At 42.4% G+C, this 23,793-nt stretch overlaps 2 protein-coding genes across 2 annotated transcripts in view; both read right to left on the bottom strand.

The window, feature by feature from the left end:
* Positions 1-10,426, bottom strand: part of plcb4b (phospholipase C, beta 4b) — a 51,762-nt gene extending 41,336 nt beyond the window's left edge. Inside the window, exons 1-3 of the mRNA XM_016517361.1 lie at positions 10,289-10,426; positions 8,538-8,582; positions 3,092-3,151 (exon numbers count right to left, since the gene is read on the bottom strand). The gene's annotated coding sequence lies outside the window, so the exon portion shown is untranslated. The remainder of the gene's footprint in view (positions 1-3,091; positions 3,152-8,537; positions 8,583-10,288) is intronic.
* Positions 10,427-14,072: 3,646 nt separating this feature from the next.
* The window catches only part of LOC107712192 (1-phosphatidylinositol 4,5-bisphosphate phosphodiesterase beta-1-like), a gene marked incomplete at its 5' end in the record, with an annotated part of 26,475 nt that continues 16,754 nt past the window's right edge, over positions 14,073-23,793 (bottom strand). Inside the window, 5 exons of the mRNA XM_016517352.1 lie at positions 14,073-14,792; positions 20,702-20,788; positions 22,014-22,071; positions 22,521-22,610; positions 22,822-22,898. Coding sequence (XP_016372838.1) covers positions 14,574-14,792; positions 20,702-20,788; positions 22,014-22,071; positions 22,521-22,610; positions 22,822-22,898 — 531 coding nt within the window. The remainder of the gene's footprint in view (positions 14,793-20,701; positions 20,789-22,013; positions 22,072-22,520; positions 22,611-22,821; positions 22,899-23,793) is intronic.

The raw sequence follows: 23,793 nt of genomic DNA, 5'->3' as shown, positions 1-23,793 counted from the left end.
CACACTCTCCCTCTCTCACACACACACACACTCTCTCACACACACACACACACACACACTCCATGTCAAACAGAAACAGTGAGACAGCAGGAAGGCGTTGCAGGCCAGACTCAAACCCTCACAGCAGCTCAAGAAACTTCTGCATCTCACTCAGAAGAGACGCGCGTCCGATCAGCGTTGGAGGATCCGCAGGAAACACACACGTTTGCTCTGCTCAGAGATGTTCACATGTGAGCGCAGAAGGTCAAAGGTCACTGCAATACTGATATTGGTCACTGATATACTCTGTCATTCATGATCAGCCAAACAAGGATTCATTAATTCTGTCATCATTTACTCATCATTCAAACATGACTTTCTTTCTTCTGGGGAACAAAAGAAGATATTTTGAAGAACATCAGGAGCCAAACCACATCAGACCCCACCGTCATAAAAAACACGGAGACATTTCTCAGAATATCTTCTTTAGTGTTCAACAGAAGGAAAGCTTGAGGGTGAGTAAGTGATGACAGAATGATCATGTTCATTTATATTTTGCTTGAATGACAGATGACAAGATGAGCCCTGATAATCTCACAATAAACAAGCATTAGCAGAAGACTTTCTTTATTTTCTTTGGCTTTTAATGAACTGAAGATTAATCTGATCCACATTAATCCTGATGTTTATCGTCTGTGGCTTGTTATGTTTATTAATTGTTTATTACTATATTTTTATTCCTCTCAGCTCTCTGTCGTCTGAAACGGTGTTTTATAAATAAACTGACATTGAGTTCCTAAACCTGTTGAAGATGATAAACTAGTTCTGCTGTTCATTATCTCTTCCTGTTACCCACCCAGATCTGCTGTAACTAGTCTCTGCTTTGGGAAACAAAGATGAAGTTCTCAAGGTGAATGCATACCTTGACTCTAGGGGTCTAACAACTAAAAATAAAGTCAGTGTAGAGGGTTGCCTGTAGGAGCAGCTGACGCTGTGCAATTAAACATCAGCTTAATTATGAGCACACACCATCAAACCAGGCGAGAGCATCAGAAGATGGACGTCTGGCTGGCAGTGGATTAGCAGCAGATCCGCATTTGACCAAACATGGAGAAAACTCAGCTAACCAGCCGTCAGCGAGCGGGAGACCAGCGAGAGTCCGGCAGCATCGCGTCGCAGGCTAATAATAGCGTCTGCAGGCCGTTTCCGGCCCAGGAACGACCTCCATAATTCCCTGCTGTTATCTCTGCCCAAATATGTACCTAACAGGAGCAGCAAATTAGGGATTCTGTCCTCCAAAGGCCGGCAGATAAGGCAAGAGAGGACAAAGAGGGAATATTTTGCAGAGCCACAGAAATAGAACACTGCCTTTTACAGAAAGAGCGAGGATCGTGGGTAAATAACTCAGAGCAGCTGCACTTATATGGCACAGTCATTCCCGTTTATCTGAAGAGATGATATATGGATTCTGGCGCTCGAGGTCGTTTCTTCTGCTCTCATCAACACGGCTCATACAGATGTCGCCGGCGGTGACGGCGCTCGTCTCCATGGCAACACTCTTCCCGGGATAGGCCTGGTTCAGCCCGCGGCGCTCCGAACGGGAGTATTTATAGAGCCGGATTCACCGGAGGCCTCGTCTTCCCAGAAGAGCTTCTCAATCTAAACAAAAGCAATCTCCAAAGAGCAGCAATTAACCTTCATCTGCAGGCAGCGGCTAAACCGTGTTTACTGCCACCGTGTCGTTCTGCAGAGTTTAAAACCACATCTGCACAAATCAAATTAATACCACAAACCCATACCATCTCAAGATAAATCAGGTCTCTTAAATTCTTTTATTAATTGAACAGGCTGCGGCTCACAGAACTAAACAGGGCATCTGCGAGTTTAAATACTGCAATACGTACATTTATATTGAAACTGAATACACATATACTGAAATACACATGGAGCAGAGATCCGTCGATATGATCATGTATTTAAAGAAAGGTTGTATGAATAATGTTCAGTGAGAAAACACAAGAGATTACACTGATTTAAATGCCAGATACTGTTTACTGTGTGACCAAAATACCAATAACAGCCTGGAACAAAGGAGAGAACTGTTCATCATAAGCAAGCCTGAAATACAGCAGGACTCGTCTCTGCTTCAGTGCTTAAAAATGCATAAAATGTGCATCTTACAACCATCTGCAACATATTATAATATAAAATCATAACATAAACATAGTCGGTTCATCACAGGTGCATCTTTAACGGCTCTAACACCTAACGAGCAGCACTCATGTTTATTAACTCAATCATTGCCTTTTGAAGTTGAATAATAATCACTTATCTGTGTGATCAAACCAAATCTAAGACGTTAAGAAACCCCGCACACTGTCTGTCACATGACCTCATTACATCACATGACTCATCCAGGCGTCTTCCTGGTTATTACATATTTTCAGTACAATTTTGTCAGAATACTTTTATCAGTCTGATCAAATAACAAGTCGAGAAAGAGAATCACTTCCGGTTCACTGATCACACTGGAAATGGAAGGTTGAGCGCATTGCATTGTGGGATAGTGTTCTGCTGTAAACCGTATGCTACTCTACGCTTGCTGTGCAGAGGATACACACTATATACTGTAGTATGCAGAAATGAGTATGTGACACAGGCGTCCCCTACATAGTGAGCACTCAATTCAAACGCACCATAAAACACTCTTTTAAAATGTAAAATTAAAAGGGCAATTTTCTTAAAAATCATCATTCTGTCATCATTTACTCTCCATCATGTCATTCAAACCTGTATGACTTATTTCAGTGAAACACAAAAGGCTTTTTGTCCATATAATGAAAGTCACTGGGGTCTGATGTTGTTTTTTCCCAGCAATATCTTCTTTTGAGCTCCAGAGAAGAAGCTCAGGTCTGAAGGACACGAGTGAGAGTGAACGGTGCTGATTTTAGGGTGAACTGTCTCTTTAATGAACAGCGCTGGCGTCTGATTGGCTGCAGATCCTGACAGAAGACAGACATGCTGATAAAGCACATAACGCACTAATGCCTCACGTCTGATGATCAGACGCCGCTCATTACCGCCTCGTTTAACTGAGTTAATTCAGTCTTACCAGGCCGAGGCTGAAGGTGAAGAGCAGGCAAACAGATGGGCTGAGGACAGCAGTCACTTTCTGGAAAACAGGAAGACACAAGCTGTTAAAACAGTGCGGAGAGAACAGGTGTGCTGCGCTGCGGTCACATGACCAAACACCTGCAAACACATGTTTCATTCAGAGCTGCATCTAGCTCGTCGAGTCACACGTGTTTCTATAGCGCTTTATACAATAGAGATCTACAATACACTTTCACAGAAATAAACAGGAAAGCAACAGAATCAGTGAAGCAAACTTCATCAAATATGAAGCAAAGTCAATTTCAGTAGTAAAGCAGCTACACAACAGTGTCGTTATTCTGATCTCAATCTGTATTGTTAAAAGCGCTATATAAATAAAGGTGACTTGACTATCAATTCAGTTCAACATTCATTCAGTTTTTGTTTTTACTCTGCCTACGTCATTTAATGTCATTAATAAAACAATTCAGTTATGAGAAAATAAACCAGTCAGAAATGAAGATGGTTATTGTGCATTTTAAACAAAATAGCTTAGTGTAAATTATTAGAAATAATTAGATAAATCATGGAGATCGGTCAGATGATTCCTGCATCATTAACCTATGACCCACCCGCACAGTGTGAATGACACCGATCATAACAGAGCTCATTAACATATGACCCGCCCACACCGTGTGAATGACACCGATCATGACAGAGCTCATTAACCTATGACCCGCCCACACCGTGTGAATGACACCGATCATGACAGAGCTCATTAACATATGACCCGCCCACACCGTGTGAATGACACCAATCATAACAGAGCTCAGTGAATGACACTGATCATAACAGAGCTCATTAACATATGACCCTCCCACACCGTGTGAATGACACCGATCATAACAGAGCTCATTAACATGACCCGCCCAGACCGTGTGAATGACACCGATCATGACAGAGCTCATTAACATATGACCCTCCCACACTGTGTGAATGACACCGATCATGACCGAGCTCATTAACATATGACCCGCCCACACGGTGTAAACGACACCGATCATAACAGAGCTCATTAACATATGACCCGCCCACATCATGTGAAATACATCATAAAGCTGAAAAAAATGTTCATAAAAACAGTCAAGAGAGAAAATGTAAAACTAAATTATGGCTATGACATCGTGAACCCCCAACATAAAAATCGTATAAAAATATATTGTAACGTACGACTGGTTAAAGTGCGAGATTTACAGTAAATGTTCTGAAGCGGAAGCCAATCTCCTCTGTATTATCAATCTGTGCAAGATTAAAATAAAGCGTTATGAAACACAAACGATCCGGTTAAATCTCCTGAGAAAGCCCTCTGTTCTGTTCGTTCAGTCTGGCAAATCCACATAATGAGTGCTGTTTATTTTTAGACTTTAAGCGGCATTATTTCAGGTAACATCAGACGAGGCGACAAATATTCTCTTGATTAAAGCAGCCGATAATCCCACAGCGGCGGGGGAACATCAATCTGTTCACAGCCACAGCAGGAACACACACACACACACACACCAGCGTCACGCGGAGAAACACCAGCCAGAGGAACGAGCACGAGATCCACGACAGCAGATTCCAGATCAGCTCCTGAATAATCAATGGAGATCCAGCCACTGAGAGCTTCACTGAGCTCCTGAAGGAACCGCAGCGCGACCTTCACCATGAGTCACTCTCCGAGAACAATCAGGAGCTGAATCATCTGAACCATCACAATCACAATCACGGTCGCACGGCATCATGGGAAACGGCCGTGTGTCCCATCAAACTCTACAGTATTTCAGCACATTCTGAGGAATCTGATCAGATCAGACAAATGAAGCACGGACAGGCTGAACCTAAAAAAACATCAACTAAACCACACAAGATAAAAGAAAACCCCACATGAAAGACACCTGATGTTCAATCTGCTACACGGTTTATATTGTCGCAAAAAGTAACTATATTCTCGCCCAGCTCTAATCTGCTACATGCAACTATAATGCATGAAGATACTACGATATTATACACAGTAACAACATGAGTTTCAGCGAAGCTGCTTTGAAACATAATTGAAATATAATTGGCTTGACTGTTCCACTCGGACTCTTCCCATAATGCTGTGCTTCTAGTAGGTGCAGACTGCAGTATGCTGGGATATGAATTGTGAATAATGACTGTTTACTATTATCTCTTTTAGCTTCTTTCTTTGTTTGCATCACTGAATTACTATTTTCTTGTCTATAAGTGTAAAGCTGCTGTAAAACCTGTACTGTTCTGTTTCAGACCAGATGGTGGATCAGCACCTAGAGAGGACCTCTACAGCCCTGAAAGACAGCGGAGACCAGGACAACTAGATGAGCCCCAGATACAGATCCCCTGTAAAGACCTTGTCTCAGACGACCACCGGGACAAGACCACAGGAACCAGATGAGTCCTCTGCACAATGTGACTTTGCTGCAGCCTGGAACTGAACTGCTGGTTTTGTCTGGTCAGAGGAGAACTGGCCCCCCGACTGAGCCTGGTTTCTCCCAAGGTTTTTTCTCCATTCTGTCACCGATGGAGTTTTGGTTCCTCTGGCTTGCTTAGTTGGGGACACTTAATTTCCAGCTATATCAGTGATTTGATTGCAAATGATTGCAAAGATACTATTTAAACTGAACTGAGCTGGATGATGACATCACTGAATTCAATGATGAACTGCCTTTAACTGGAAAATTAGTGTTTACTATTGTCATTTTGCATTATTGACACACTATTTTCCTAATTAATGCTGTTCAGTTGCTTTGACACAATCTGTATTGTTAAAAGCGCTATATAAATAAAGGTGACTTGACTTGACTACTGTATAAAGCGCTATAGAAATGAAGGTGACTGACCCTTGGTCACCTGACGCAGTCACATGACCCATGGAACAGATGATTACATACTAGTGAATTAACAAGCCTTCAGAAGTCACGTTCTGAGCTCTAGCACAAAGGTCGACGGGTTAATTGGAAGTGCTCCCAGCAGTGCCGTGACTGAACGTGTTTCACAGGGGGCTGCAATTAGAAAGAGCAGTAATAGCTCCGGCTTCGCTCTGTTCGCCGCTATTTTTAGCCGAAGCTCGTCGTCCAGGAACCCTGATGCTTCAGCTGCTGTTCTACAAAGACGCTCGCAGGAACACGGCATGATGGGAGATCTCGGGCCGGCGGGGGGGCGCAGTAATCGCTTCAGGACGCACTAATTCACTCCGTCCAGTCATTAATAGTAACAATGACTGAAACACACTCAAGATCCAGACATAACACAGATGTCAAGATCCGAGTCCGAGTCTCAAGCTCTCAATATCCATTCACTTGGAAACATTCAAGGAAAACTAAATCTCAACTAAAGTGCTGAACTATACAGAGAACTCGGTCAGTTCATACATCACTATTGTATTAAAGTTTGAAATTAACAAACTATTATGCTCAGCTTCATATATAATAACCAACACTCAAATCAAATGTCCATATGTGTCCCTGCAGCACAAAAGCAGTGTTAAGTCGCTGGGGTCACAAAATTGACCCTTATGACTGGTTTTGTGCTCCAGGGTCACAAATGTTTAAATTGCACACAGATATCAACCTTTTAAACATATAATTGCTTCTACTCCAATTGGTTGTTGAAATATAAACATTTAAATGGTGGCTGTAATAAAAATGTGTTTTCATGACAGATTTATTCATAAATAACGAAGACAACAGGTTCAGTAAAAACATCATGAATGTGTAATATAGTGCATTTATTTATTAAAACGCTCCTCTCTCGAGTTATTTTCAGGTTTATGGTCACTGAATGTGACATTATTGATCTCTAGCTGTTTTATGGCGGTTGAATCAGTGATTGATGGATGCATGATTGATTTCAGTGAGTTTCATGCTGATTTGATTTTCTGCTGGAACTACTAGTAAAGAGATGATCGCTCCACTGCAGCCATCTGTGCTAGTGTTCATGTCGTTAACGAAAACTGTGACGAAAAATGTTCATTGACCAGCTTTTTTCCCATGACTAAGACGAGACGATGACGAGACGACAATAAGGTCAATAAACGATAACTGTGACTAGATCAACATGCAATATCGTTGATGATAAAAGACGAGACTAAAATGTATTTAAAAAAATAAAAACTATACCAAAATTTATTTTAATTTTCGTTGAAAAAAAGGAGACAAAATATTATTGGACTGTTGTACACGCCTCTACACGAGCGTTCATATGTGCGGTTGCCAGATATCAAGAGTTCAAATCCCCCAATCAGAGCTTCTCTGTTAAAATCATACTTTTTCTGCCCGGTGTTTTGTTTATTTTTTGCAATCTGGCAACTACGTCCAAATTGCTTGTTTTTGCCAATTTTCATAATGTAGGCAGAGAGAGTGCATATCTAAGTCTTTGATATTCATTTATATATTAAATATAGCTTGTAATAAATCAGTACACTAAATGAGGTCAAATAAAGTCCTGTTGATTTGTGCTTATTGGTGGAAGTGCAATACCTGAAATGGAAAAATACATTTCTCAAATGACAACAATCTTATAGATTATAATTTTAAGTAAACATAATTTATCAGTTTAACTATTATACAGCATGATGAAAATGTGACGAAAAGTCTTCACTGACTAATGCTCAGACATTTAGTCGACTAAAACTTGACTAAACACAAGCAGGACGAGCTTGACTAAATATGATAATAACTGAAAAATACATCTGCCGCAGAACTAAGACTAAGACTAAATAAAAAATGGCTGACAAAATTAACACTAGTGTCAGCACACATTAAAGAGCAGCAAAGCCACATTCAGTGACTGTATCTTGTGATAAAACGGTCAGAATTTAAAAGCGGAGACTTAACTAACCAAGCACAACGATTATTGTGATTATTGGATGGCAGGAGCTACAGATAAAGTTTAGTGAGGTTTTGTTCACGCATCGACTGAAAACAGCACAGATTAAAATCTGAGATTGGGATTGAGGTATCAGTATCGGCTCATTCAAATAATTAAAATCAGGAAATATCGTACTAGATACAAGTATCCTAGTGCGCAAGTATGAGAATGAAGATTATGGCAAGACACTGTAGGCAGAAGCGTTAGTGTAAACTTCTTCAGCTCAGGACAGAGCGATGGTTTGAGAACATTGCTAAATTAATGAAAGTTAGATAAACTGACGACCTTTGTGCCACTAACACAGCAGGTTTAAGTGTGATTGGTTAGCAGTAAAACTGTGGTCAGGCTGTGAACTACTGCTAGTCCTCCAGGTTAACCCTGACCAGCTTCAGCTTTGACCTAAACCAGCCTGAAAGCAGGGACCATCTGCTGATCGAAGATCCTAAAACAACACTTTTTAAATGAAACTCAATAAAGTTACTAAAGCGTCGGAGTGTGAGACATGCTGAAGAAAGAGGAATCAAGCACAAACTCACCGGTGGTGCAGAAAGTGATTTAAGGGGCGAGCAACATCTCGGATCCTGTGAAGAAACACAGAGAGAGAGAGACGAATGAAGCCAAAACACACTGAATGTGTGAAGATAGAACGCCAGCAGTCAGTCGACCCCAAGAAAACACACGAGCACAATAACAGCCAGAAGCCTGCGACTCATTGTGTTCGCATTGGACTAATTAAAAAAGAATAGTGCATCTTCCCAACAGCACACAGACGGACGCACGAGCGCAAGAAAACCACAACACAACGCAGGAAAAACACTTCTGTCTGAAAGTCGTGTGACACACCTGTGGAAGAGGAGCTTCTGATCAAACTCAGGGATGCAAATATCTGCGGCTCACACTGAAAGCGGATAACTACTTTCACTCTGGCTGATAACGGACATGACGGCTGATAATAGGAAAATTGTAGTAAAATCAGACATCTGAGACGGCGGGTGTGCTTCTGAACGCTGCTGTAGACAAAGACTGAGCACTGAAACATATGAGCAAAGACTCAAAGCCTGCGCTTCTGAAACACGATAAAGCATAGCCCTCCATGAGATGAGATGATGAACACCAACACATGCACATCAGAGTCACAAACCAACCTGTCATTTCAGGAAAGAGCTAACAGTGTCTCGATGAACCAACCATCAGTGATTCAAACCATACAAAAACAGCAAAACATGACACTGCGACGTTACACCGAGTTCAGAGCATTTCTGAAGTCCTTTAGAGCTGTTTGAACAAGCACCTGTGAACCTGACCAGCCTCAAACACATTCACAGCACCTGTTCGATTTCACATTCACCAGCCAACGATCTGAAGATCCACTGCAAAACCTTAAAGAAGCTCGCTGTACCTTCCTCACGCAGCAGTGTTTATGACTGAGTAAACACCCATTCACCTGCACAGACGCTCTGACCGCTTTACATGACGAGCACACACCCGTGATCAGAACCTGACACTTTAAACAGGACACACATGAAAGCTTCACAGATCTCCGGGCAATGGCTCCTCTGTCAGTTCTGCTTTTACTCTTTGTTTTGACATTATTGGTCAAATGTTATATCAAGGCAGTAAATATAAATGCCAAAATGTGGTTGTAAATCTGATTCAAGGCACAAAAGTTATGTTGTAAAATATAAAGAAATTAAAACCTCTTTCAGATGTTGCGTTTTGAATATAGGTATATTTTGAAAACAACACATATTCAAAAACAACAACACTGATATCTAATGTATGTTTTTTAAAGGTCATTTAAGAAGGCAACATGATAGATCACCAAAAACACACATATGTTGACTACATGCAGGATCAGAATGTGCCAGATATTGATTGTGAAATCTGAATATCTGCGGTTATGAAATCTTGTGCAATGTTACAGACACACTGTATGTTTTCATGATGCAGGTGGAAATGGGACAAACGTCGCTGATAACAGAAGTTTATTTCTGACACCGTTCACACTGAATTAGACGGACGAGATCTGATCACACACTCACACTCTATACACATGCATGCAGATATAATCCTGCGTTCTGCAGTAAATGCACACATGCACACACCACAGGCCCTGCATGCTTTAGATCTCAGATTCATTCAGTATGCATTACGTAATTGTCAGTATTAGCGGCAGAGTGGAGCTGGACTGAGGAAAAACCTTCGCTAACACACGGAAGCAGCGCTGCATTTGCACCGACCTCTCAACGAGCAACTGAAGGTTAGCTGTGCACACACGCATCCTTACCGTTCACATGACGAGCGATGCTGGAGAACCGCGCGCGCAGATCCGGGACAGCGGCGGTAGCCAGCTAATGTTAGCCCGAGAGCTAAGAGCCCGTTCACTTTGATTCTCCTCTCACTCACACACACACACACACGCACACACACACTCTCTCTCTCTCTTACACACACACATACACACACTCTCTCTCTCTCTTACACACACACATACACACACTCTCTCTCTCTCTTACACACACACATACACACACTCTCTCTCTCTCTTACACACACACATACACACACTCTCTCTCTCTCTTACACACACACATACACACACTCTCTCTCTCTCTTACACACACACATACACACACTCTCTCTCTCTCTTACACACACACATACACACACTCTCTCTCTCTCTTACACACACACATACACACACTCTCTCTCTCTCTTACACACACACATACACACACTCTCTCTCTCTCTTACACACACACATACACACACTCTCTCTCTCTCTTACACACACACATACACACACTCTCTCTCTCTCTTACACACACACATACACACACTCTCTCTCTCTCTTACACACACACATACACACACTCTCTCTCTCTCTTACACACACACATACACACACTCTCTCTCTCTCTTACACACACACATACACACACTCTCTCTCTCTCTTACACACACACATACACACACTCTCTCTCTCTCTTACACACACACATACACACACTCTCTCTCTCTCTTACACACACACATACACACACTCTCTCTCTCTCTTACACACACACATACACACACTCTCTCTCTCTCTTACACACACACATACACACACTCTCTCTCTCTCTTACACACACACATACACACACTCTCTCTCTCTCTTACACACACACATACACACACTCTCTCTCTCTCTTACACACACACATACACACACTCTCTCTCTCTCTTACACACACACATACACACACTCTCTCTCTCTCTTACACACACACATACACACACTCTCTCTCTCTCTTACACACACACATACACACACTCTCTCTCTCTCTTACACACACACATACACACACTCTCTCTCTCTCTTACACACACACATACACACACTCTCTCTCTCTCTTACACACACACATACACACACTCTCTCTCTCTCTTACACACACACACACTCTCTCTCTCTTACACACACACACACACACATACACACACTCTCTCTCTCTTACACACACACTCTCTTTCTCACATTTTAACAATTTATTTAAGTCCACTTAAAATAAATAATTTACAGGGACATAAATATTATAGATGCAGTTAGATACATGTACAAAATCATGGAACAGTGGCATGCAACAGGTCTTCACAATATTAAGCATATCACTCAGTTGTTATGGGTATAAATAACAGCGTCTCTGCCATATATGACGGCTGTTTATGATAGAGGACAAAGCACAGTACTTTGCTAGCCGTTTAGCCCAAGTTGTTGAAGCCCTCTTACAACCAGCCTGTGTGTGTGTCCTGAGCTACCAGATATAAAAACAAGTAATCGGCCTCTATAACCTGTCTCTGAAATGGTATTTAGTAGTGGTTGATATTTAATCAAGACTTTAGTCATGAAAGCTTCCTCCATACTAGAGTCAAAGGTGCATGCAACCTCCAAAACAAACACCTCTCTACACTCCTCATTAATCACAACATCTAGTGTGTTAGCAGACAGGCATGAAAAGATTTCAGAATTACTGTTAAGATACTGAAACATAGATGATTTTACACAAGAATGTTTGTATATTCTTACTATGTGTGTGAGTGAGAGAGTGTGTGTGTGTGTGAGAGAGTGTGTGTGTGACAAAGCAGATTACTTTGCTATCCGTTTAGCCCTCTTTTTGGGCATCCTAAGTTGTTGAAGCCCTCTTACAACCAGCCTGTGTGTGTGTCCTAAGCTGCCAAATATAAAAACAAGTAATCGGCCTCTATAACCTGTCTCTGAAATGGTATTTAGTAGTGGTTGATATTTAATCAAGACTTTAGTCATGAAAGCTTCCTCCATACTAGAGTCAAAGGTGCATGCAACCTCCAAAACAAACACCTCTGTACACTCCTCATTAATCACAACAACATCTGGTGTGTTAGCAGACAGACATGAAAAGATGTCAGAATTACTACTACAATACTGAAACATAGATGGTTTTACACAGGAATGTTTGTATATTCTTACTAAAGGTGGTAAATGGTTTGATGTCTTTCACTATCAGGTCCACTGTTCTGTCGTGGCGTGCTATGTACATTCCCTTGTAAGCATGGCAGCCGTTCAGGATATGTGGCAATGTTTCAGTGATCTGTTCTGTAGTGTGATGCAGACAGTGAGGAACCTGAGTTGTAGGAAACCAAACAGAAAGGTTGAGTCTAGTAGGATTGGTATGCAAGCTTAATTGTTGCGATCAAGTACATTGTCCACAATAGTTGCCAAAGCATCTTATCTGCACCTATTACATTAACGATGGCAATTACAACGGGTGTGGTTGTTTAATTTTTCCAAGCAGCATTTTGGCATTCACCTGCACCAGCGAGTGGCCTACAACCTGCCGCCATCTTGCACACACACACACTCTCTCTCTCTCTCTCTCACACACACACACACACTCACACTCACACACACTCTGTTTCTCTGCACGGACATAAAGCTGGCTGAGTTTCTGTTTATGTCATCCGCAGCACATGAAATACGGCCCTATTATTTACGGTTAATGAGAGTGTTTCCCAGCATCCTAAACACATTAAAGCACAGCAGATTTATACAGCATTAAACAGGGTTCAGACACCCAGTGAAGCTCTTCAGGAGAAATGTGCTCAGGAGCCGGTCAGAAGAACTTCCCAAGGTGCTTTGCAGAAACAGCATACAACTCTTCAGCGGGGCAGGAACAGGCACGCTGACCTTCAGCAACTACAACTACCAGCAAAACTCAACCAAACACCAGAGCGCACCACACATTGAGACAGAAGCTACGTTTATTTAATCCGCAGGCATTTATAACCCGCTTACACTTGACCTGATTTCAAGAAGCTTCACGTACATCAACATCAGCGTGAAGAAACTAGAAAAGCGCATGAAGGTGTCTATGAATGTAACATTTCTCTGAAATACTGCCAGTCACAAGCTTCACTCATTAGTGCACTAGACGCACACAGACTGTTATCTTACAATGACAAATGTACACATGATGCATTAAGAAGGTAAGCGTGTTCAGAAGCACAGGACTCACACACATCTCGAGACGCTGATTATGTGCATCTACAGGCACGTCTCAGATTGTTGTTTTGACACGGCTCGATATCAGACACTTCAATCATCTCCTAAACATTGATTAAAGAACCTCAGAAACTGGCAGCGTCGAGTCTCAAATTTTGAACAGGGTCATTTTTATAAATTCAACTATTATTTTCTCGTGGACTATATGTGAAACGTCTTTTATGTGAAATATCTTAGATCAGTACTAAAAAAATAACATGCATTTTGTATGATCCCTCGTGTTATAATAATAATTCACATTTTGCAGATTCTGAAAGGTGCATGTAATCTTCTGACCTCAACTGTACATTCATCACGAGTCTGCTGACTTTAAAGTTCATCTTCATTTGAAAGCTTTGGTCCAGTTGAACATTTTCCCACAGTGCATTTGTGATCAAATATTCCTCTTTGTGGCACATAAGAATCTGTTAAACATCTTTATTAAGCATCATCCTGCAGCTCAGACAGCAGATCAAGCGCTAGCAACGTCGAGGTCATGGGTTCGACTCCCAGAGAGACTGCAGTGTAAGTCTGCCGAATGCATAAATGTTAATCTTCATATACTTGTTTTCCTTCCACATCACATTTCTGTACAATAACATGCAAGCAAATGAATCACTTGATGCCTTTTTGTTTCATGTCCACGTGTTGTTATATTATTAAAAACTGAATTCATACAAAGTCTAAATTATGGCCGGACGGTCCATGATAACATATGTGACACAAGTAGAGCCTAAATTTCATATTAAAAGACTTCAGAGCCGTTAGAAATCATTAAGAGACTCATCTAAACATACATGACAGTCCGTAAAAACACATACACATATTTAAATCCACATAAGCAGCGAGTTCTTGTGAAAACTACGAGTTTTAAAAGTAAAAAAAAGAGGAAAATTATTTTTAACATTGTTCAAGTAAGTCATCCAGTCGTCGTACTAAAAGGTGCATATTAAATCAGGGAAACTCAACAGCGTATGAAGTACAAAAACGTGTTTACAAAGGTACAACAAGCTCAGAGTGGCGTGTCGAAGACTTTCTCTGAAGACCGCTCCACATCTTCAGCTGGCGAGAGCGAGGGCTTCAGCTTCCCCGGCGTTCTGGAAATGGGAAGAAAGTCACTGTCTTGGCTTAACTTGCCTTTACAAGCAGCAGAGTCCTGCACGAACTCTTGGATTTCCGCTGGGAGCCTCCGAAACTTGTCCTGATACTCCTGGTCCAGCTCGCTCTGAAGCTGCGGAAGAAATGGTACAAAATCAGACGAGGAACTCATCGGGAACAGAAGCCTCCAGATCACAGCATCTCAACTGGTTTTTCTTCGCTGATTCGTGTTTAATGGCGTGTTTTCTTTTATCTCTTGTCGTTTGTCTTTCCATTTGTTGCTATCATAGCAGGGAAAAACAAAGCTGTATTTCTGGGTCGTGATCCATCAGTTGAGAAGCTCTGATCTGGAGCGTAATCACAAAGCAGATGTGAAGCCACAGCGACGTCATGTGAGAGAATGCAGCGCTGTAACATGAACAAGCACACGGATTAAACAACAAAATAAAGCCGCACCATGTTAGAATGACTCCGGCCGACCGCAGGAGAGTAAAACCATAGCCTGAGGTTAAAGGTTCAGATTAGAGACGATCTCAGAAGATCACTTCAGTGTTGAAAAGCCAATGCGACACGGTTTCATCTCATCTGCCAGCTCTGGGAGAGACCAGAACCCTGCTTTTCTCCAGGCACAGACTCCCCTAGTGATTAAAGATGTCAGAATTGTATTCATTCTGACCCAATAATTGCTTTACTGCTTATTTGACTGGTTAACTACCCCGCTCGCTCCCCTGGGAACGGTGTAATTAAAGAAAGATGAATCGTGTCAAAGACTGTGATTTCGAAACATTCACACTGGCTGGTGATCTGAGAGCGCCTCTGATCTCTGCTTGCGCCGGTTAACCCTCAGAACAGGGTTAGTACTTGCATGCACTGTTTCGAGCTGGTTACGTCAGGAAGGCACAAGGGAAGCCTGGTGTACAGTTCTTTACCAGCACAGAAAACAAAAACTAACATAATTTCTCCTGAGTGCTACACTTGCACATCCCAATTCCTCAAACCGGTTTAGTCTCAAAGGTCACCTTCTAGAAAATCATATCTTCAGTCGGCTGACAGCAACAGATGGATCCCGCACAAAGCCCGACCTACTTCGGGGAAGGACATCTGCTGTCCCCTGCTGGACAAGACACAAAGCCATAAAGCCGAGACGCCCGACTGTGTTTGACGCTAAGCTGCGACTCCTGTCAACCGTTCCCACCTCAGACGAGCCACGTCTTTATCACCTGGGTCAGTAATTAAAGGTTACGAGGGAGTCGTCAAGGCTTCAGCTACACACGGTTGTTACTGTACAAGCCGCAGTCAAGAAGAATAACAATTCAGGCCACTTCGACCGCTCACATGATCGTGACTTACACACACTGACAAATCCACCGTCCCTTCAAGCAGCAGAGCTGAGAAACACCTCAAAACCCTGAAGTCAGCGGGCCGCCCCGGATTCACTGTCCTAAAGAGACCTGCCGATGAAAGCACGGCCCATTCTAGTTTCTGTTCCCTCCCGACTCACAGTTAAAAATGTCTTTCCTCAAAAGACTCGTCATCTGTCAACAAACCACGCTCACGTCCAATTCCACCGCGCTCTTAAAGCACTCGGGGAGGAGAACGACCTTCTTCAACAGCTGTCCTAATTCTGGTCCGCATCGAGGGACGCCAAGCTGCTGAAATCTAGATTGAATTACTTTAGCTGAACGTTCCCGTTTCACACTCGTCATGTAATCACCCGCACGCTCACTAACAGACTGACTTTATGACTCCATCAGCATCTAATGCATGACATTAATTATTAATTATCATTTCCGTGCTGAACAATCACTTGGCGTCTTTCCTCTGCGACAGCAGGTTATTTCCAGCCGGATCACGGTTTGTTTGTGCTCCTCGGGTCTTTATCGAGTGACAGTGCTTCCCTGGCGAGGATCAGGAGGGTCGTGTGAATTATTAATGAAGAGCGGCTCACATCAAACACGGGATGAGCGCGGTCACAGCGAGAGCGAGGGCTGGAGCGACTGAGGCGTGTTTCCAGCCGAACGCAGCCTCCATCTGCTCCGTGTGTCTCACAGACGTCTCCATCTGTCTCTCGCTCGCCGTCTACTGCACTGCTGCACTTTTGCCATCAAAATATAGCATGCTTTTTTGGACAATACTATGACTGCAATACCACAGTATTTTTTAACACTACAATGCCGATAATAGTTCTCTCAGAAATGAAATTCTTTTACTGTCCCTCATGTCTTCTCAAAATCAAGCTCAGTTATTTTTGTGCTTTGGAAGACTGAAGGAGAAATTAAGATTCATAGTTCAGTGTCCAAAATGGACCAAAAACACTGTAAAAATACGGTCATATGCTGAATAGATGAGCAAACTCCTTTCAATACCACGACACACGAACAGAGTCAACAAAGAGCATCACGGTATAAATATGTTCATGTTTGGCTGAGTGAGGAGAGCAACACCTGCTCTGGTTATTATGGGGTTAAGAGCGGGATGAGTGTTGCCATGGCGATGGCACAGCGCTCCTGTTTGTGAAGTCATACGACCGTCGCGGCCTGCAGCTTCATTCAACATCAACACGCTTTCAGAGAGAAACACGTCTGCCACCCTGCAACAAAACATCACAAGACCAGAAGTGTAAACACACCCCAGAAACAGCACAGCTCATCCAGAGGCTAAGCGTTAGCATGTATAACACTGAGCACGGCCTGACGACGAGCTGCCAACGTTCCCTCATCGCGCTCACCTCGCTGGGAAGTTCATGAAACAAACACCAAAGTGAACCTGAAAGTCAGATCTAATCAGCCTGAGACACGCTGCGCGCGTGGATCCCGCCGGCTGATCTGATTGGAGCGCTAGCAGGGCGCTAACACGCGCACGCTGAGGTGTGACAGCAGCTATATACGTATACAGGCGGCTGCTGGCAGAGTAGCTATAGCTGTTAGTTTGCAGGAGAAATCTCTCAACGCTTTCATCAGCTGAGAGCAGAGAGGGTTCTGCAGGTCTCTGAAGACCCGGGATGCTTATAGCAGCTGTCCATTAGTGCCTGATCCAAACGTAAAAATAGGTCAGGCCTCTCTCTCTCGCTCATGTTCTCACAGAGGGCAGGATTTCAGCTTCGTCCTGGTTACTTTATCTTCAAACCGCTTCCTGATCCAAACACAAGCACAGATGAGACTCCGCTGACCTGCTTCTGACGCACTGTGAAGTTTGCTCACCAAACTAACTGTGACACGGCTGAGAACGAGGTGTTCCTGACACAGATTACAGAATAACTCCTGATGGGAAGCAAGGCCCAGGTGGACTGATGCTGCATAATTTATCAATCTATAGTGACGCACGGACTCTCATCTGAAGTGTTGTGACGTGTTTAACTGCACTATGACGCCCTCTAGTGACGCTGAGCTGAACTGAGGCTCCAAACACATCATTTACAAAGAAAAACAGCAACAACACACCTGCTTCATCAATACTCAACGCCAGCATCACTGGCTGGAACCGAGGATACATTCTCGATGTTTAATTCATCAACAGCCTGACAATGAAGTGAAGTAGTTCATGTTCTCTGACCAGATTAAAGTTTCTACGTGCAAAAAGTGCTTTTCTCTTAAAGTGATAGTTCGCCAAAAAAAACCTAAATCATCGTTCTGTCATCATTTACTCGTTCAAATCTGTATGACTTTCTTCTCTGAAATGTAAAAGAAATATTTTGAGAAATTGTCTCATTTTTTTGTCCACATAATGAAAATCAGTGGCGTCTGATGTTGTTTGGTTCTTCCATCATTCCTCAAAATAACTGTTTGTGTTACACTGAAGAGTCATACAGGTTTGGAGAGCAAATGAGACAGAATGGTCATTTTTTGGATGATACATTCTCGATGTTTAATTCAGCAACAGCCTGACAATGAAGTGAAGTAGTTCATGTTCTCTGACCAGATTAAAGTTTCTACGTGCAAAAAGTGCTTTTCTCTTAAAGTGATAGTTCGCCAAAAAAACAAAAAAAACGTCGTTCTGTCATCATTTACTCGTTCAAATCTGTATGACTTTCTTCTCTGAAATGTAAAAGAAATATTTTGAGAAATTGTCTCATTTTTTTGTCCACATAATGAAAATCAGTGGCGTCTGATGTTGTTTGGTTCTTCCATCATTCCTCAAAATAACTGTTTGTGTTACACTGAAGAGTCATACAGGTTTGGAGAGCAAATGAGACAGAATGGTCATTTTTTGGATGGACTCTCCCTGTAACAAACCGCAAAAATGAAACAAACCAGGACATACAGTGTACATACTGTATATCACCTCAACAAGGCGCAAACACACACACACACACACACACACGCACACGTTCAAGACTAAAGATGGTACAGCGTAAGCAATCATGTTAACAATATTCCACCCCAACTAACCCTAACAACTCGTCCCAGTGCAGCTAGTCTCTTTGTTCACTTGTTTTCTGTGAAAACACTCTATAAAGCAAGCGAAGGCACAGTCAGAACCCAGAGCCACATTAAAACCAGACACAGTTCTTCAGTGAGTCTCCCTCCATTTACAACATTCATCTGAAGAATCAACAGCAATAAAGCCTGCAGACCGCTGCTCCTCCATCTGTGGCTTCAGTAACGCTGTATAATGACGTTACACAACACACGTCACTGACCAACAGATAAACACACGGCTGTAACCGTGTTACACATCCCAGCTGGTCATGACAGCATGTGGCGTGTTTCAGAGCGTGACTCTAGTCTCACCGTCCTGAAATCTTTCTGTTTGTCATATTCATTAGTTTTATTTAGGAATCAATACCACTGGCTCATTCTGAGTGTGTAGAGGCCAGTCAGCATCCGCTGGAGCGATTCAGTCGACATCACCAGAAAACTATCAAACACACTGACGATCAAAGCAGTTCTGCTGAAACACAGACCACGTGTGATGATGAACCACACACACACTCCCAGATACACACACACACTCCCAGATACACACACACACACACACTACCAGATACACATACACACACACACACACACACACAGAGCTCTGGAGACAGCAACACACACACACACGCACACACACACACACACACACACACAAACATAAACAAACACACACACGAACACACACACACACGAATACACACACACACACACACACACACACAGATACACACAAACACACACACACACACAGATACACACACACACACGCACACACTCACAGATACACACACACACACACACACGGGTCAGTAAAGCTGGTTATTAGAAGATGGTTGAATGAGGTTGTTATGATCCAGAGTTTGGGTTTTGGTTAATTTGAGCGGCTCAGGAAACACAACCATTAACCTGAATGTCAGATGAGTATCTGTGATGAACTGAATGCTGGGATGCAGAACTGCTTACCTTCCACTTCCTGTGATCCGTCCTCCTAAAATAACAGTGACAGTGAAGAGACACGAACACACCGCAGGTATATGTGTGTGTGTGAATGTGCGTGTAAGTGTGTGTGTGTGTGTATGTCTGTGTATCTGTGTGCGTGTATCTGTGTGTGTGTGTATCTGTTTGTTTGTGTGTGAGTGCGTGTGTTTGTGAGTGTGAATGTGTTTGTGTGTGAGTGAGTGTGAGTGTGTTTGTGTGTGAGTGCGTGTGTGTATCTGTGTATGTGTGTGTGTGAGTGTGCGTGTGTGTGTCTGTGAGTGTGTGTGTATCTGTGTGTTTGTGTGTGAGTATCTGTGTATGTGTACGTGTGTGTGCGCGCGTGTATGTCTGTGTGTGTGTCTGTCTGTTAGTGTATCTGTGTGTGTGTGTGTGTCTGTGTGTCTGTGAGTGTATCTGTGTATGTGAGTGTATGTGTTTGTGTGTGCGCGCGTGTATGTCTGTGAGTGTATCTGTGTGTGTGTGTGTGTGTATCCGTGTATGTGAGTGTATGTGTTTGTGTGTGTGTGTGTGTGTGCGCGCGTGTGTGCGCGTGTGTCTGTGAGTGTATCTGTGTGTGTGTGTGTATCTGTGTGTGTGTGAGAGTCACATTCACATTCACATCATGAATCTCTACAATGGCTCGTACCTTTGGTTTGTCTCCCAGGATTTGCAGTCGAATATCTTTATGTTTTTCCAGCAATCTCTCCAGTCGTTTGTCCTGAGCTTCTTCCAGCTGGAAAACACACAAACATGCACACGCTCACAGACGTGTTCCAGTACACGCAATCTACACGTGACAGCAGAGCGATGAACATGTCGGCAAAATACTGCCACGCGAGATGTTCATGAACATAGAAACACAGAACTAACCCTCAAATAACCGATAACTAACCCTCAAACACCAACATCTGACTGATCGATCGCTGATCCAGCGGTTTCTCCCAGAGATCTGGATCAGAGCTTCTCAACAGCAGACAGACCTCAACACACTAATAACATTATTTATCATACAAAACAGCAAAAATATACGTACAATAAAATATTAAGCAGGATCACAGTCCTGCTGCTGTTCTGAATATAATCACAGCTGTGATTGGCTGCAGCTGATCACATGACTGATGTTCTGACTGTGAACACCATACTGATTAAATAAACTACAAGTGCACACTATAATTCACACACTATCTTCCAGTCTGTCCAATACTCAACAAGACACGATTCACTGCTTCATAAAGACAGTCATTTGCTGACACCTACAGGTGTAATGATGTAACTGCAGGATCAGTCACAGTAAAATACACAGTTAATGAAATAAAATAATCCTCATCCTGGCAGCCAGTAATTCACAGCACAAAACACACAGCGTTCGGTACAACCCATGTTTTCTCTTTAATAAACTGAAGTCTATTTACTGTCCAAACTATTCATGATTAGTTGCATTATATTATTTGCATTTAGCCTGTTTTTTTTTTCTGTAGACAATCTGGCCAGAAGAGTTGAGTCATACAAGTCCACTTCAGAATTAGAGGAGAAACCCATGTTGCTTGCAAAAATGCTCATTTTGTCAGAATATATGGCTACTTTTGAAAAAAGATGTAGAGTGACTGAGTAATTAAAGCAGCTACCAGCAGGGGTTAACTAGTCCATGGTAACCAGTATCCACTCACTCAGGGGCGTAGATTACACGGGGGACGTGTCCCCCCCACTTTTAATATCACGTAAATTCGTCCCCTGCACTTTTTTGGGCAAGTGTGTCCGCATAGAGGTTTGCAGGCTTGGTGAGCAGAAGAGACTTCTTTATAAAACATAAAAAACCTTACTGTTCAAAAACTGTTCCGACTGGTAGGTTATATAGATTACAGAAATGTTATATTGTAATGTGTTTTATATATATATATATATATAAAACATTTCTGTCCCCCTCACTTCTGAAATGATGGCTACGCCCCTGCACTCACCCGTTTGATGGACTGCACCACCTCGTTCACGTGTGATCTGTTCATCTCCATCTTTTTCCTACAAAACAGGATGATTTTTCCTTTCAGTGTCAAGCATGTCTGGTCATGATCTTTATCACACTGGCCACTAGCAGTCTTATTACTACAGGTTTTCCTCCATTTCTGTCACTGATGGAGTTTTGGTTTCTTTGGTTTGTTTAGCTGACTGATTGCACAGACACTATTGAAGAGAGCTGAACTGGATGAAGACATCACCGAATCATCAATCAACTGACTTTAGCTGAAAAATTACTGCGTTATTGTCTTCTTGCATTATTGACATAGATATAGACTGTAAAGCTGCTTTGACACGATCAGTATTGTAGAAAGCACTATAGAAATAAAGGGGACTTGACTTGACTTGAGGCCTCAAGCTGTAAACTCTGACTGGTTAGCAGAGCTGAGGATCCATGAACACATGATCTGAAGACCCGCACAAAGACTGCTGGGAAACGGCAGACCACTCACTCCTCAGTCAGAGTCTTCTCCAGCGTTCGGGCTTCTTGAAACTTCTCCTGTCGTCTCTTGTCCATCCTTTTCTTCAAGTCTTTGTTTTCTCTGAAAAAACAAAAAAAATGAAATCATAAGATATTTTGAGGGACAGTGATGTCCAAACAACATCAGACCACAGACTTTCATTAAATGGACAAAGACATGTTTCAAAAAAATCTTCTTTTGTGTTTAATTGAAAAAGAAAATCACAGGTTTGAAGGACATGAGGAGAGTAAATGATGATTTGTGGCTAAACGATCACTTTAATATCTCTTACTTCTCACACAGATCCTTCAGTTTCTTCAGCTTGTTATTCTGACACTCTTCTGCCACAGCCGTGAGCTTCTCAACAAGCTACACACGAAGAGAAAGCCAACATGTAGGTAAGTCAACATATCACACCACTGATGTACAGCACACGCTAACGAGACAGGAAACACAATCTGATTGGCCGACTTCTCAAATCCAGTCAGCAGTGATGGACAGAACTAAGTCCCGCCCTTTATTTGTTGCGTATGAACGTGTGGAGACTCAGATGTGTGTTTAACACCAGCCTGCAGCGTCAGCGACTGAGTGTTCCTCGTCATCAGTAAATCAAGAGAAACAAGAGTCTGATGCAGCATGAGAAAACAGTCAGCAGTTCTGCTGCACAACACTTTCCAGTCAAACCTGATGAAGCGCAGACACTGCTGGCACACACACACACACACACACATCTCTCTCTCACACACACACACACATACACACTCACAAACACACTCACAAACACGTCTGGTTCACTATCCTTGTAGGGACTCTCCATAGGCGTAATGGTTTTTCTACTGTACAAACTGTATTTTCTATCGCTCTACATCTAAACCTACCGCTCCCACAAAACAACAGGCATTTTTATATTCTTTCTTTTTTATAAGCCCTTATAATGCGATTAAGGTAGTTGAAACACATGTAAATCACACTACTGATTGTGGCCTGCATGTTCACGTCAAACGACTCTTATGAACAAATGACTCTTATGAACAAATGACTCTTATGAACCGTTTCTTTTAGACAAATGTTCATGAAGACTTAAGATGTTCAAGATATGAGAATGTGTAGCTAAAATCACAATGACAATTTACTAAAAAGTAATTTAGTGACAAAATGAATCCCAGGCAAATAATCCCAGTAATGCTGTGTAGCATGTGTACGGGATTTGTACAGGTTCTCTTTATTTCAGTGATTATGGCAGTAATCAGCATGATGAGTGACA

This window comes from Sinocyclocheilus rhinocerous, unplaced genomic scaffold (assembly GCF_001515625.1).
Source record: "Sinocyclocheilus rhinocerous isolate Xijiao unplaced genomic scaffold, SAMN03320098_v1.1 scaffold2764, whole genome shotgun sequence".
Classification (NCBI taxonomy): Eukaryota; Metazoa; Chordata; class Actinopteri; order Cypriniformes; family Cyprinidae; genus Sinocyclocheilus; species Sinocyclocheilus rhinocerous.
Note: the sequence above shows the minus strand (reverse complement) of the source record. Positions and strands in the feature narration are given on the sequence as shown.